This window comes from Seriola aureovittata, chromosome 16 (assembly GCF_021018895.1).
Source record: "Seriola aureovittata isolate HTS-2021-v1 ecotype China chromosome 16, ASM2101889v1, whole genome shotgun sequence".
NCBI classification, from domain to species: Eukaryota; Metazoa; Chordata; class Actinopteri; order Carangiformes; family Carangidae; genus Seriola; species Seriola aureovittata.
In genome coordinates, this window is record NC_079379.1 from 239,227 (window position 1) to 253,976 (window position 14,750).

The window sequence follows — 14,750 nt, forward strand, 5'->3', positions numbered from 1 at the left end:
AACATCCATACAAATCTTGGAGGACAATGAAAATTCTCTCTGGGTCCTCTCTTTCTGCTCTAGGCCGGTACCTAATCTCATCCTTGGCCTCCCCCTCCAAGTGATCATATATAAAATAAGCTTGCTCAACAGACCTCATATGTCTAGTTCTCAGAGTTGCCCTCATCTCTTCAACCCAATCCTCCACTGGGATGCCAGAAGTCCCCCTGAAAACTGGACATTTTCTTTCCCTAGGGATATACAGCACACGTTCAACAGGGTCCTTTAGAACAGAGCGTCGAGAACCAGCTGGGCTATCAGGGCCTGAGCCCGACAGGGATGCACAGGGTACTGCTCGTTCCTGCAGTAGCTGCTCCTTTTCGGCCTGCAGCTGTTCGATTAAGTGTCTTAATTCTTGGAGCTCGTTGGCCATGGCTGCAGTGAGGAAACACCAACACTCAACAAGTCCCACGAAGTGCACACTGCTGTTTTGTTTTAAACCCCCCCAAAAAAACTTCAACTTTTACTTAAGTAAATTATATTTAAAAAAAAAAAAAGGATTAACCCAAATCTTTGTCACGTACACCCGCCTAGACCGTCACTGTATCCTGCCAACAACGCCAGAATGTGACCGCCACTCGCTAGAGGGCCACAGGAAATGATACAAGTGATGGTCAAGAACAGGCACGGACAAAGAGTTTTCCCCCAAGTTCACAATTTTTATTATTATGCAGCAAATAAACTAATAACATGTCTAAGAAACAACCTTTTTTAAAAATAGATACTAAGCCAGAGCACTACAAGGCGGCTGGGCACAGCCACAGGCACGGGGGGGGTCTGATAGCACAGAGCACCCACCTCACTCCGTGCCCAACACATGCACACACGCCAAAACTTAAAGGGAAAAACCATAAATTGTGAAGGACGTGCAAAATTACCACTACACACACACAATTAAAGGGGTGTGAAGCTGGGGTGAGAAACTCTGAACACCGATCCCTCCACCGTCCAAGCGGCCACACTATCACTGGCCCTGCAGTACTCATGCAAAGAAAAGAAAACACAACAAGTTAAAAACCATACAAAAACAACTGCTGCAATAAATATATTAAGAAGAAAACCCTTGGGGGAAAATTAAGCGGGTTAAATGCCAGAGGGCTAATATAACAAAGGGACTAAAGAACTAACAAAAATCATTTAATACAACAGGAACGGGATACCAAAAGAATACAAAGACAAGTTGAACTAGTTAAACAAATGGAACAAAACAATAAAACAAAACAGAACAAAACAAAACAGCAGTGGCAGTCTGTCTCGACACAATTCACTCTACATGTGGTTCAATATGCAGGATACCCAGGAAGCAGGACCACACAATATGTGCACCAAACAGTATACCAGGGACCATGAGGAGGCAGCCGCAGAGAACAAGCCGGTCTGCCGGTTTAAATACACTGATCAATGAGGAAGTGGGTGGAGTTGGCCTGCTGTCTATCCTACAGTGGCCTGGGAGGGACATTCACTACTGGTCACACTAGGTTTGTTTATCAGTGTCAGGGGAAAGGACTTCATGGGTGAGTCTGGAGTCAGCAGCAGTGAGTTGACCACTAGTCCATTCATCCTTACACAGGTTAGTTCAGTCTATGCAGTCAAGATATTGTCAGAAATTCTACCTTGGGTGATCATACACTGCAATTTCAGATCCTATAGTTATTCATTTTGTTTTCTTCACCTTTTGGTGTTTCGACTTCAGTGATGGATTTGTTGACTGGACCTTTTCCCATAATTCCTCTCGACAACGTTTAGAGAACAGCTGTAGCTGTAGTGTTTTGCTTTCAATCAGAGCTGGATTTATGAACAGATATGTGACGCTAACTTGCAGGTAGATTGTAAAAATCACTGATACATCCATAATCTGAAAATGTTACATGTTTTGTGACTCATTTTATCATAGTGGGAGCTATTTTAGTGGAATTCAGTACAGGGGCCTTCTCCATGTTGTCATTATCATTTTACATCCATTTTCCACCACTTCTCTGGGTCAAAGTTGTGTTTGCAGCAGACTAAGCAAGGCAACCATAATGTCCTTCTCCTTAGTCACATTTCCCCACTCTTGCTATTGGATCCCAAGAGGTTCCCTGGCCTGATGAGACATGTAATCCTCAAGCATGTGTTCTGTGTCTGCCCTGAGGTCTGCTGTTGTTGGGTATGACGGGAAAACCTAGTGGTGTAGGTACAAGAAGGCTTCCTTGTCAGATTCTTGTCAGGGGCTCCTACCAAATGCCTGAGTTTTTTCCAGGGTTGAGCCAGACACCCTGAGAAAAAACACATTTTGGTTTACTGTTGTCTGTGATCTCATTTTTTTGGTCATTACCTAAATATCATGACCTAGATAAGGGCTGAAATGTAGATCAAAAGAATAGAGAGCTCAACTACCGACTCAGCTCCCTAATCCTAACCCGCACATTACTGGTGACACTGCACTAATCACTGTCACCAACCACTTTATGACTCTTGTCCCAACAGCTAGAATTGTGTGATTTTCTGAAAAATACTTTATTAAGTGAATCTAACCATGAGAAAAAAACTTTTTTCCAAAAAATGAGCATCCAACTACCATCAATGTTTGAAGGAATAGTTCAACAGCTGCTTAACTTTCTTTTCTGACAGTGACACTTTACACTGACACAAGATAAATAGACTAAGTACAGAGCTGTCAATATATGGTTAGCCTTGCTTTGTATAATTAAAACAAAGTTTAAAAAACTTCTCCTACCAATACCTCTCAATCACTGCTTAACAAGTTCTATCATGTGTTATAATCTGGACACAAACAAAAATGCAGTTGGGTGGGTTTAGGGGAATCATGCCCAGCACTTCAGTGTAGCGTCTCTGGTTAGAGAGGTGGCTCCATATGGTCGGTGAGAACAGTTTTTGTCTCTAGAGAGACATGATAGTACTAAACCTTGCAAAGACAATTGGACAATAAGACTCCAGAAAGCTGTGCACAGTCAGTGCATTCGGCCATTATTCATCAAGAAATAATTCCATCACATATCACTGTCATCTCTTTTCATACACCCCTATAAGGAAGTTGCAATGTGTTAAATACTGAGCTGTAGAAGTGTTTGTAGGTGTATTTTTAACAGTGGTCAGAGCTAGACTAGCTGTTTCCTTTCATCTCACTCTTTGAAAGAGAGCAAATAAGAATGATTTCCAAAATGTCCAACTATTGCTTTAAGTTAAAGTTAAAATATGTAACTTTTCCACATTAAAAATGTAAAAACTAGACCTGCGTCTAATTGATGTTTCCATCAATTCTCAAACTAGAGAAATCTTTATCATGGTAACCGTATGTGCAATTTGGTCTCCTGTCAGTGACATCATATCTATGTACATGCTGGTATTGTGGTTTCCTGCCAAATGCTCAAAATTCACCTTTATCTAATTTTAATTCACATACAGTTTGATGGTTTTCAACTACGTATTTTAACCTGATAAAGGATTTAAGTAATCGGATGTCTGGATCTGAAGTTATCAGACGTCTCAGTCCTCTGTGCAGCGTCAGTGAAATTCTTCTGTTATTGTTTTGATTGAGAGACCTAGACGCAGAAGTTACGGACTCTAGGTTTAAATGTTTGATGATTCTGTTTCTGTAGAGATACCAGAAAAAACAGACAAACATAATGTGCATCCATAACAAAATATTAAAACATCTCTTTTACAATGCGGATTTACTCAGTGTTTTACTTTTCTAGTCTCTCCTTGTCTGTAGATCCTCATCAATGTGTATTGGTGCTTTTTTTTATGTAATTGGTTACAGGATATATCGAGGAGGCTTGCATCATCCCCTGTCCATCTGACTGCAAACTAAGTGAGTGGTCCAACTGGTCGCGTTGCAGCAAGTCCTGTGGTAGTGGTGTCAAAGTTCGCTCCAAGTGGCTTAGAGAAAAGCCCTATAACGGCGGGAGGCCATGTCCTAAACTTGACCATGTCAACCAGGTGAGAAAGATCTCACTTTAAATTGGGTGGTTAATGTTTAAGCAAAAGCTACAGTTTAATGCTTGTTTGTATGGGAATGGATGTTTCATTTATTATAATCAATATTACCATCAATGTATATTTGTTTAATTCCTGCCATTCTTAATTCCTACAATAATTGGAATGACCTTTGTTCTGTTGTTCCTTTCTCTTCTTTGGTGAATGAATTCCATCCACAGGCTCAGGTAACTACACTGATGATTCTTTTTGATTGATTTATGTTTGTTTTTTTTTTTTTGTTTTTTTTTTTTACCCTTTTTATGACATTTATTTAGAATTTAGAAGAAATTATAAATTAAAATTTAGATTTTACCTTAAGTCATATTGTTATCGGTAAAGTCCAATAAATTTTAATTTAATTTTTTAATTTAGGTAATCAACTTCCAGATCTGAAAACACATTCAAAATTCAGTTTACACAGTTCTTGTTGCTGAACTACACATTTCCCTTGTGAGATAATCTCTGGTAACTGTGGTGTTTGTATGTGTCAGGTGTATGAGGTGGTGCCGTGCCTCAGTGACTGTGGACAGTACGTCTGGGTTGCAGAGCCTTGGAGTGTATGGAAAGTCAGCAATGTGGATCTGAAGGACAACTGTGGTGAAGGTGTTCAGACCAGGAAAGTCAGGTAAGATGATATACTGATTGAAATGCGCAATTCAAAGCTACACATTAGCCAGTTATGCCATGTACGCATTTTATCAAAAATGCTTTGGAAGCAATTTGTGTGAACTTTGTGTAACACAGTTTACAACTGTTTAAATGAAACATTTCATGTCACTGACTTATCTAAAATAATGCCTACTTGAAAATGTAGTTTGATGTTTTCAGGGATGTGAAAACCACAAGCCAGGCAAGACTGGCTGGTTATCTCTGGAGCTCGGAGGCCAGCTTCTTACATGTGCAGCCTCCACTGTCAAGCCATAACAGCCTAAACTCAACAGTCAGGCAATAATAATGATAATGATAATGATAATTAAAGCTGCAAGCAATGTTGAGCAGGCCCTTGCATTCCTGTGCACCTTTGGGGCGCTTGCAGTAGGCCAATTTAAGCAGCGACGCATCGTAACAACCACCAGACACTGCACACACAAGTTAAGATTTCTTGCTTAAACTGTGTGTGACAATGGACAACGTGTATTGTTTCTTTGCATTTTTACTTGTGATGAAACTCACAATTTTCACAATATTGCATATGTCTATATGCGGAACTATTTTCTGACCAAATTTGAGGCAGATTGGACAATGTATAATTGAGTTACAACAACTTCCTTCTGACCACGTTTGAGGAGGGTCTGGTCAACCTGTTAGGAGGAGTACATCAGAGAGTAGAATGATGTTTCATTTTGCCATTAGATGGAGCTATGAGTATTACTAAATATGGGCAAGAAGATGTGTTCAGGCCAGGACCCTTATCAAACATGTAAAGTGGCAGTTTGGACAATGCATGCTGGAGTTATGACAAGTAGATTTTTCACGGCAAAACATCGAAATTTGCCATGCTGCCATGGGCTGTTTGAGGTGGGTGTGGTTAACTTTAAGAAGTGTGAAAAATCACACAAGAGGGCACTTTGATTGTAACTGAATATTGACATGTAGATGTGTTCAAGCCTGGACTCTTATCAAACATGTAAAGTTTGTGGCAGTTTGGAAATATCAAAATTTTTTCTAAAATCTCCAACGAAAACCTAACTGCTTCGCAATTTAACATCATAAACGTCTTAAAATGAGATCGACCAAATATGATATCAATTTGTTCAATTCTCTTGGAGGAGTTTGTTAGAGTATGATGTTCCTAAATTGCAGATTAAATTCAAATTTGCTGACTTCCCGATGGGTTTTGGCTAAGAGTGTAAGAAGCTTTTTTTTTTGTCTTGTTATGTTACATATGTCTATCAAATTTCATACATGTACGTGAAACCCAGAGATAAATTTTTTTAGGGGGTGCTATTGAGTCATTTTGCCACACCCATGTGCAAGACCCAGGCAGATGCATGTGCAAATTTTCATAAGCTTTCAAGCATGTTTAGGCCCTCAAAAAAACAATACATTTTTATTGAGAAAGAATAATAAACACTACAATTTAAATAGGGTCCTCGCACCCTTTGGTGCTCGGCCAACATAACTTCTTATGGTGTTTTAGCAACATTGTTAACAAGTTCAACATAGTAATGCACTGACACTTTATCCTATAAGTTGATTACATTCAGAAATCTAATTTTTCAGAGATGGACTATCAGTTTTTTCACCCTTCCTATTGATCACCACTTGATCATGAAGATAGCTGCGGGTGTAACGCCTGCCACAGATTGATCGGAGTAGAACTAGACTAACTCTCAACCTTCTGATCCTTTTTTCCAGGTGTATGCTGAACACAATAGATGGACCCTCTGAGCAAGTGGAGGACTACTTGTGTGACCCAGAGGAGATGCCTCTGGGGGCCCGCAACAGCCGGCTGCCCTGCCCCGAGGACTGTGTGCTATCAGACTGGGAAGCCTGGAGTCTATGTGCACTGGTAAGAATGGTATATTACTTTGTCTGCCACTGTATTCATCAACACAATGTTCAATGTTTACAGGAGAAATAGTTATAAATAGTTAGAAAATAGTTTTCAAAATGTCATTGTGTTTTTCCTTTTATTCAATATTGGACAGTTGATAGGAAACAAGTAGAGAAAGAGGGAGAATGAACCATGGACAATGAAGTAGCAGAATATGGAGAGTGTCTCAAACACTGGGTCACCTGTCATCTATATTCAGGAATCTAGTTTTAATATATAATCCTGCTTTCATCAGTTTCTACACCTCTTATTTGTTAGAAGCCAGACATCCATTACTAGGTAGTTCAGAATCTGCTTATTTGGCTGATTTTTAATAAGCAAGAGGCAGAGATGAATTTGAAAGCCTGAATGCAGTTTGAGTTTATGGACAATTTTGTCAACCAGATAATGACACTTTGATTTACTTGAAAATACTTTCACAACTCTAACTAGACAAATCAACCCACTAATCAACCCTTGCTCTCCTGTCCTCACTAACTGTCATTCTCATTCAAATAATGAGCTGGCAACAAGTGGCAGAAAGTCCACATAGCTCGTAGTGATTTGCAATATATTTGTATATATTATTATATTTTTTGTCGATTGGTGTTTTTTTATTATATATATATACATCGTTGCTTCATATGTCGCTGAAGAAAAAAATCTACACAAAGGAAGAACCCCTGGCTTTAAAGTTTACCAGATATAGAGTTAAACATCCCATACCGGCTGAGCTGAAGAAGCCATACCATGGATGTAGAGCCAGGGCTAAGCTAAAGGCTAGGAGATGGAGATATAAGCCTTTTCTACCATCAATCCTCATGCAAGTCAACTCCCTGGCTAACGAGTGTGATGACTGGAGGCACTTGTGAAAAACCAGCGAGCATATTGTGAGTATAGTCTCATGTAGACCTGGTTAAACGACAACACTCCCGCTCGTTGTGTGGATTTACCCCGCTTCAGTGTAGTATGAACGGACAGAGACGCGGGAGCAAGTGGGAAGAATAAAGGTGGAGGACTGGTTCTGCTTGTGAACAATAGATGGTGCAACCCCGGTCATATCACAATTTAGGAGAAGATCTGCTGTTGGGATATTGAACTGTTGGCAGTTGGTCTTAGACCGTACTATGTACCAAGGGAGTTCTCACACATCGTCGCCATTGTTGTTTACATTCAACTACAAACAGAGCCTGCGGTCGCATGTGACGTCTTTCACGAGACTGTTGCAAGAGTACAGACCCAGCACCCTGATGCATTCATTGCAATATTGGGGGATTTTAACCATGTCATTCTCACCTGACTGGCTTCACTCAGTATGTTGACTGTCCCACAAGGGAAATAAGACACATGATCTGTTGTATGCAAATGTCCAGGAGGCCTACACTGCTTCAGCTTCGGGTCATCATCTGGTTTTTCTTCAGCCTTCCTACAAGCCCTGTGTTTTGAGGCAGGCTGCAACCACCCGCTTATTCAGGAACTAGACCCCAGATGCCAGTGAGTGTCTAAAAGACAATGTTTTGAGTGCACAGATTGGAATGTACTGTTGGAGTCACAGGAAAATGATAACAGTAAGGACCCTGACCTTGATAGAATGGTTGAATGTACTACAAAGAACATATTGGAGTGGATAATGCCCTCATTTACATGCTCCACTGGGCCTATTCTTTCTTGGATGAGCCAGGTAGTTACATGGGGATTATGTGCTTTGATTTCTCAAGTGCATTTAACACCATCCAATCCCCCATTCTTAAAGACAAACTGGAAGGGATGGGGGTGGATCCCTACGTCACATCCTGGATTGTGGATTACCTGACAAGACAACCATAGTACATCAGGCTGGGTAACTGTGTCTCAGGGACAGTGATGAGCAGCACTGGGGCTCCACAGGGCTGATCTGGTTCCTTTCCTGTTTACCCTATATACAGCAGACTTTAAATACAACTCTGAGTCTTGCCACATCCAGAAATACTCAAATGAAACAGCTATTGTGGCGCATATCAGGAGTAGGCAGGAAGATCTGATGATGGACTTCAATGAATGGCGAAGAATGGAAGAACTATCTATCTATCCATCCATCCATCCATCCATCCATCCATCCATCCATCCATCCATCCATCCATCCATCCATCCCAGTATGAGTGATTCAATCCAGCAAAGCCCTGTGTAAAATATGTGCTCAGGGGAACGGGGATAGACTGAGGGAGGAGAGAGCATTTGCAGCAGAGGTGACGTTGAACCTGAGAGATAATCAAGGTGGTGATGTTAGGATAAAGGAGGAGGTCATACTGGCACTCTGTTGTCCATTTTGATTCTGGAAGTCCAGCTTTAATTTGTTTCAATGCAATTGGATTCAATTTGATTTCATTCTGAATGATTCAATTACTTTGGTTACTATAAATGTAAGTATTGCTTTAGAATTTAACAACCTCACTTGTTAAAATATAAAATGGCTGAAAGAGTCATTACAGTCACATTTATTACATAATATGTAAAAAATATTGGACTATTTTGGGGCAAAAAAAAGACCCAATGCTGGGAAATATGGCCAAAGAGTTCATCTTAATTATTTAACATCTTAAATTTAATAGATTTGTGTCTCATGCAATTGCCTCTAATTAAACAATACAGAATATTCTACAGAGCTACAGACTATTAGTACCAGATGATTCAACTTAGCCTGCTTGTGCTCAAACTGATCATTAAAGTAAATGCACTGTACTGAGATAAAAACATCTGCTTATCAATGCTGCTGCTGCTGCTGTTTAAATGAGCTCCTGTCTGCGGCAGGTAGAGGTCAAAGACAAACCTGATCACTTTTTAGTCACAAGTCTCGTCATTTCCTCTGCTTCTCAGCCATGCAGTGGGAACAGTACCCGGAAGAGGAGTGCGTACCCACTCCGCCAGCCTGGAGAGGAGAAGGAGTGTCCTCCAACTAAAGAGACAGAGCCCTGCAAACTCAACAGCAACTGCTTCCACTACTCCTACAACATCACTGGTAAGACTCAAACAGCAACTCTGATGCACATTTTACAGTACAGGGTTAGGGTTACATTGACCTTTTGCTAATACAACCATTCTGCAGATTGGAGCACCTGTCAGCTGAGTGACAGAGCAGTGTGTGGAAATGGCATTAAAACCCGCATGCTGGACTGTGTACGTAGCGATGGTAAATCTGTTGACCTCAAGTTCTGCAAAGAGGTGAGATGTGTGTCCCTTTCTGTTTTGAAACCTTTTTAAAATCTCTTTGAATGAAACACAGAGTCAAAGAAACCTAATGGCCTTGTCTTGCAGTTGGGTCTGGAGAGGACGTGGCAGATGAACACTTCCTGCGTGGTGGAATGCCCTGTCAACTGCCAGCTGTCTGACTGGTCACCATGGTCTGAGTGCTCTCACACCTGTGGGCTGGCAGGTATGTCTTTGTAGCTCTGTTTATATGAGTCTATGAAAGTTTACCCTGAGATTGAGGGGTGTTATGAACCCTGCTGTACCTTTCAGACCCTGGTCCAAATTATATTACTGTGCCTTTATCAGCCAAAGGTCTGAGTTCTATTCCTGCTCAGATGTCCTTTCTTTGTGGTGAAAATAAATATGAGCAACCAGGGTGATGTAAGGTGGCTATGTGACAGTGGACAGTTTAATCTATGATCATAGAGTAGCTACCATTTCCCCTGTCATGCTGCTTCTCCTTCCTCTACCTACCAGCTTGTCTTTGTTATGTACAGTATGACAGCCGAAGTTAAACCTGAAGTATAATTATTGTCTTGGCTAATACTCAACTACAACTCTTTCTTTATATCTGAGCAGTCAGACCACATCAATAATATATTTTATAGTTGACCATGATTTGTTGTCAACAACTAGACCAGACCCCAGCTGGAAGTCTCTGTAGTGCTGATGAATGACAGGACAGAATGGCTCCACAATAAATTTAATTGGCCTTTTTAGCCTCCCAAAATTAGCTATATCCACAAAAATATAAAAAGCAACAGACTTTTATATGCTATAGTAAACTGTTTAAAGTGGAAGCAGAGTCTAAGCTTTCTCAGTCTCACTATGTCAGTTCAAATACAGGTTAACTGAGAAACCTGGATATTTATACTTTTTCGTTTAGTTTAATGTAAATATTGTTCCAGTTCCAGCATGGTAGCCTGTTCACGCAGCTTTGATAGCATAATATTTTCATAGCTGGGAGTGATCTATCACTGCTATAGGTCAGCAGTTGCTCAGCTCTGAGCTGTGTGCTAAAGAAAGTCTGCCTCTCTGACGGTAATGGTGGAAACCAGAAACCTTTTATGATGTGAAAAACGATGGTGTTATAGTCTAAACCAAATGAGAGAAGGCTAATAATGTCCTTGCATGTAATTCCATATGATCAGCCTATTGACTGGTGGTCTATTATGAGTGCATGCGCTGGGGCTCAGGGAGCGTTCTGCTTTCCATGAGTCCTTGAAAAGAGCAGCAGTCTGAAGCAACAACAGCAAATAGTAGGCATGAAACCAATACAGATTTCAGTTATTGTGGTATCCTTAATCTGTCCCCAGGCAAGAAGGATTTTTCTTTTAGAGAAGACCATGAACAGGAACTGTTTTCCTGTCTCTCTTTTTATCTCCAGGCTGCTTTGGTGACGTTCCTGAGCCAGGGATAACAATGAGCTGGATTTGTTATTTCAAGCAAATGGACATACCTGGTTGTTGTGAATACAATAAAATTTGAGAATGCAGCGAGTCCAAGTTAAATAGGTCAATCTATTCATATGATGAGGACTATTGTTTCATAGTCACAGGATTTTGGAAGTTCCCTATATGGTTCATGCACATTTGTTGCTTTTCTGGAAGATTAACTGGTAGCTGGTGAGAGCTGCTGCTGGGAAAAGATCATACAGGGATGTGTTAGGATTGTGAAGACCATTAAGAGTCTGGCATGGTTGGGGCGTCGAGTGGCGCAGTGGGTTGAGCCTGCGCCCCATATGTAGAGGCTACAGTCCTCGCTGCAGTCGGCCCCGGTTCAAATCTCACATTGGACGGCCCTTTACTGCATGTCATTCCCTCTCTCTAAAGGCATAAAAAGCCCAAAAGATATACCTACAGTTAATATCCATGTGGTAGTTATGGTGTTTGTGTATCTTTCAATGTATGTGTGTGCATTGTGAACTTAACCTTCAAACAGCCCTTTGAAATTGTCAGGACCCGCCAAAATGGCCGCACAATAATGGTTTTTAACCACAATTGTCCTCACAATTATAGAAAGACATATACACACACTCAAAGAACCACACAACAACATGCACACACAAGTACACACAAATACACAGTGTTAATTTACCTTAGAGTTGCTCTCATACCTGAGCTTTGCCCATTTCTGCCCAGTAACACCTGCTCCTGAATTTGTATTGCAATTAGTGGTGGAGAGATGGAGGGTGGTCCCTCACTTCCTCAAAAACTGTGAAAGATATCAGAATGAGACCAAAACTGGGTGATACAGGACAAAAAAAATTATTTACATTTTTGATAGAAAACAATGAAGGTTCGAAATTGTGAGATTTAAAAGAGGTTGTCCGACTTTTTTTGACAAAAATTTTCAGCGAAGGCAGTTATGTCTGTTTAGCGAGTGGAGCTCTGCCTAAAGACAGCAGACATAGCTGAAGTTGTATAAATATCACAATCCTATACACTGAAGTTACAAGAACACCACACTGAAAGAGAGGGAGAGAGAGTGAAGCTAGTGCTAACTTTTAAGCTAAAGTAACTAGCAGATCTAAACAGCATGTGAACAACTTCTGAGTTCGTGAAAGTCACTAAAAGGAGTAGAGAGCTCTAAGTACTGGAACAGAACTAGTGTAAGTTTAAATGTACAGCAGGTAGTTAGACACTGTGATGAATAAAACAACAACATTAACTGTGTTCAGACAGAGCAGCAATATACTAGTACAAATGAAAAGACTTCAGTAGAAGTAAAATCACCGTGTATAAATGTTCTCAGATAAAATAACAAAGTAAGTAAACGTGTTACTGCATTACATTTGAAAATGGGGATGGAAGGAAAACATGTTATAGGGTGATAAAAATAATATATGATAAAACTATAAAATTAAAGAAAATCTTTAGCTACCAGATATATCAATTCCCAGGTGCGAACAGTAACGAATTCAACCAATTAATTGCAGTTAGGCATTTTGCAGCCTGTGCATGCACCTGATAATTACGAAGATACACTCAGTTCGCAATTTATTATTAAAATAGTATTAGACAATTGTTGATTCAGATAATCACTGTGGAGGATGTAATGTAGATTACATTATACAAAGGGGTTTTCTGTTATTTTCCCTACCTTCAGTGGTAAAAATGGGAGGGTGGTGGTGGTGGTGGTGGTGTGTGTGTGTGTGTGTGTGTGTGTGTGTGTGTGCGTGTGTGCGTGTGTATGGTGGGGCGGTAGCAAACCCACAGGATACGCACTACCATAAAGTACAATACACAACTGTACACAACCACATGCACATACAAACACACATATACAGTGCATCCGGAAAGTATTCACACCCTTTCACTTTCCCCACATTTTGTTATGTTACAGCCTTATTCCAAAATGGATTAAATTCCTTTTTTTTCTCATCAATTTACACACAATTCCCCATAATGACAAAGCGAAAAAGTTTTTTTAGAAATTTTTGCAAATTTATTAAAAATAAAAAACTGAAATATCGCACGTACATAAGTATTCACACCCTTTATTCAGTACTTTGTTGAGGCACCCTTGGCAGTGATTACAGCCTCAAGTCTTCTTGGGTATGAAGCTACAAGCTTGGCACACCTGTATTTGGGGTATTTCTCCCATTCTTTGCAGATCCTCTCAAGCTCTGTCAGGTTAGATGGGGAGCGTCGCTGCACAGCTATTTTCAGGTCTTTCCAGAGATGTTCAATCGGTCTCAAGTCTGGGCTCTGGCTGGGCCACTCAAGGACATTCACAGACTTGTCCCGAAGTCACTCTTTCGTTGTCTTGGCTGTGTGCTTAGGGTGGTTGCCCTGTTGGAAGGTAAACCTTTGCCCCAGTCTGAGGTCCTGAGCGCTCTGGTGCAGATTTTCATCAAGGATCTCTCTGTACTTTGCTCCGTTCATCTTTCCTTCAATCCTGACTAGTCTCCCAGTTCCTGCCACTGAAAAACATCCCCACAGCATGATGCTACCACCACCATGCTTCACCGTAGGGATGGTATTAGCCAGGTGATGAGAGGCGCCTGGTTTCCTCCAGACGTGACACTTGGCATTCAGGCCAAAGAGTTCAATCTTGGTTTCATCAGACCAGAGAATCTTGTTTCTCATGGTCTGAGAGTCCTTTAGGTTCCTTCTGGTAAACTCCAAGCGGGCTGTCATGTGCCTTTTACTGAGTAGAGGCTTCCGTCTGGCCACTCTACCATAAAGGCTTGATTGGTGGAGTGCTGAAGAGATGGTTGTCCTTCTGAAAGTTTCTCCCATCTCCACAGAGGAACGCTGGAGCTCTGTCAGAGTGACCATCGGGTTCTTGGTCACCTCCCTGAGGTCTACAGACAATTCCTTTGACTTCATGGCTTGGTTTCTGCTGTGACATGCACTGTCAACAGTGGGACCTTATATAGACAGGTTTGTGCCTTCCCAAATCATGTCCAATCAATTGAATTTACTACAGGTAGACTCCAATCAAGTTGTAGAAACATCTCAAGGATGATCAGAGGAAACAGGATGCACCTGAGCTCACTTTTGAGTGTCATAGCAAAGGATGTGAATACTTATGTACATGCCAAGCTTGTAGCTTCATACCCAAGAAGACTTGATGCTGTAATCGCTGCCAAGGGTGCCTCAACAAAGTACTGAATAAACGGTGTGAATACTTATGTACATGCAATATTTCAGTTTTTTATTTTTAATAAATTTGCAAAAATTTCTAAAAAACCTTTTTTGCTTTGTCATTATGGGGTATTGTGTGTAGATTGATGAGGGAAAAAAAGGAAATGAATCCATTTTGGAATAAGGCTGTAACATAACAAAATGTGGGGAAAGTGAAGGGGTGTGAATACTTTCTGGATGCACTGTACATACAAAGTACTGATGTCCCTTATACATGCTCTTATACTTGAGAGTATTAAGGGTAAGAGTTAATGAGTCTAATTAGCCAATAAGAATCAGCTCTGTTCTTCTGTTACTTCTGCCCTGATACTGCGTTA

At 40.7% G+C, this 14,750-nt stretch overlaps 1 protein-coding gene across 1 annotated transcript in view; it reads left to right on the forward strand.

Moving 5' to 3' along the window:
- thsd7aa (thrombospondin, type I, domain containing 7Aa) overlaps window positions 1-14,750 on the forward strand; it is a 201,387-nt gene that overhangs the window by 152,585 nt on the left and 34,052 nt on the right. The window contains exons 14-19 of the mRNA XM_056399169.1: window positions 3,803-3,981; window positions 4,512-4,645; window positions 6,379-6,532; window positions 9,410-9,551; window positions 9,639-9,754; window positions 9,848-9,965. Of these exons, the coding sequence (XP_056255144.1) occupies window positions 3,803-3,981; window positions 4,512-4,645; window positions 6,379-6,532; window positions 9,410-9,551; window positions 9,639-9,754; window positions 9,848-9,965 (843 nt within the window). The remainder of the gene's footprint in view (window positions 1-3,802; window positions 3,982-4,511; window positions 4,646-6,378; window positions 6,533-9,409; window positions 9,552-9,638; window positions 9,755-9,847; window positions 9,966-14,750) is intronic.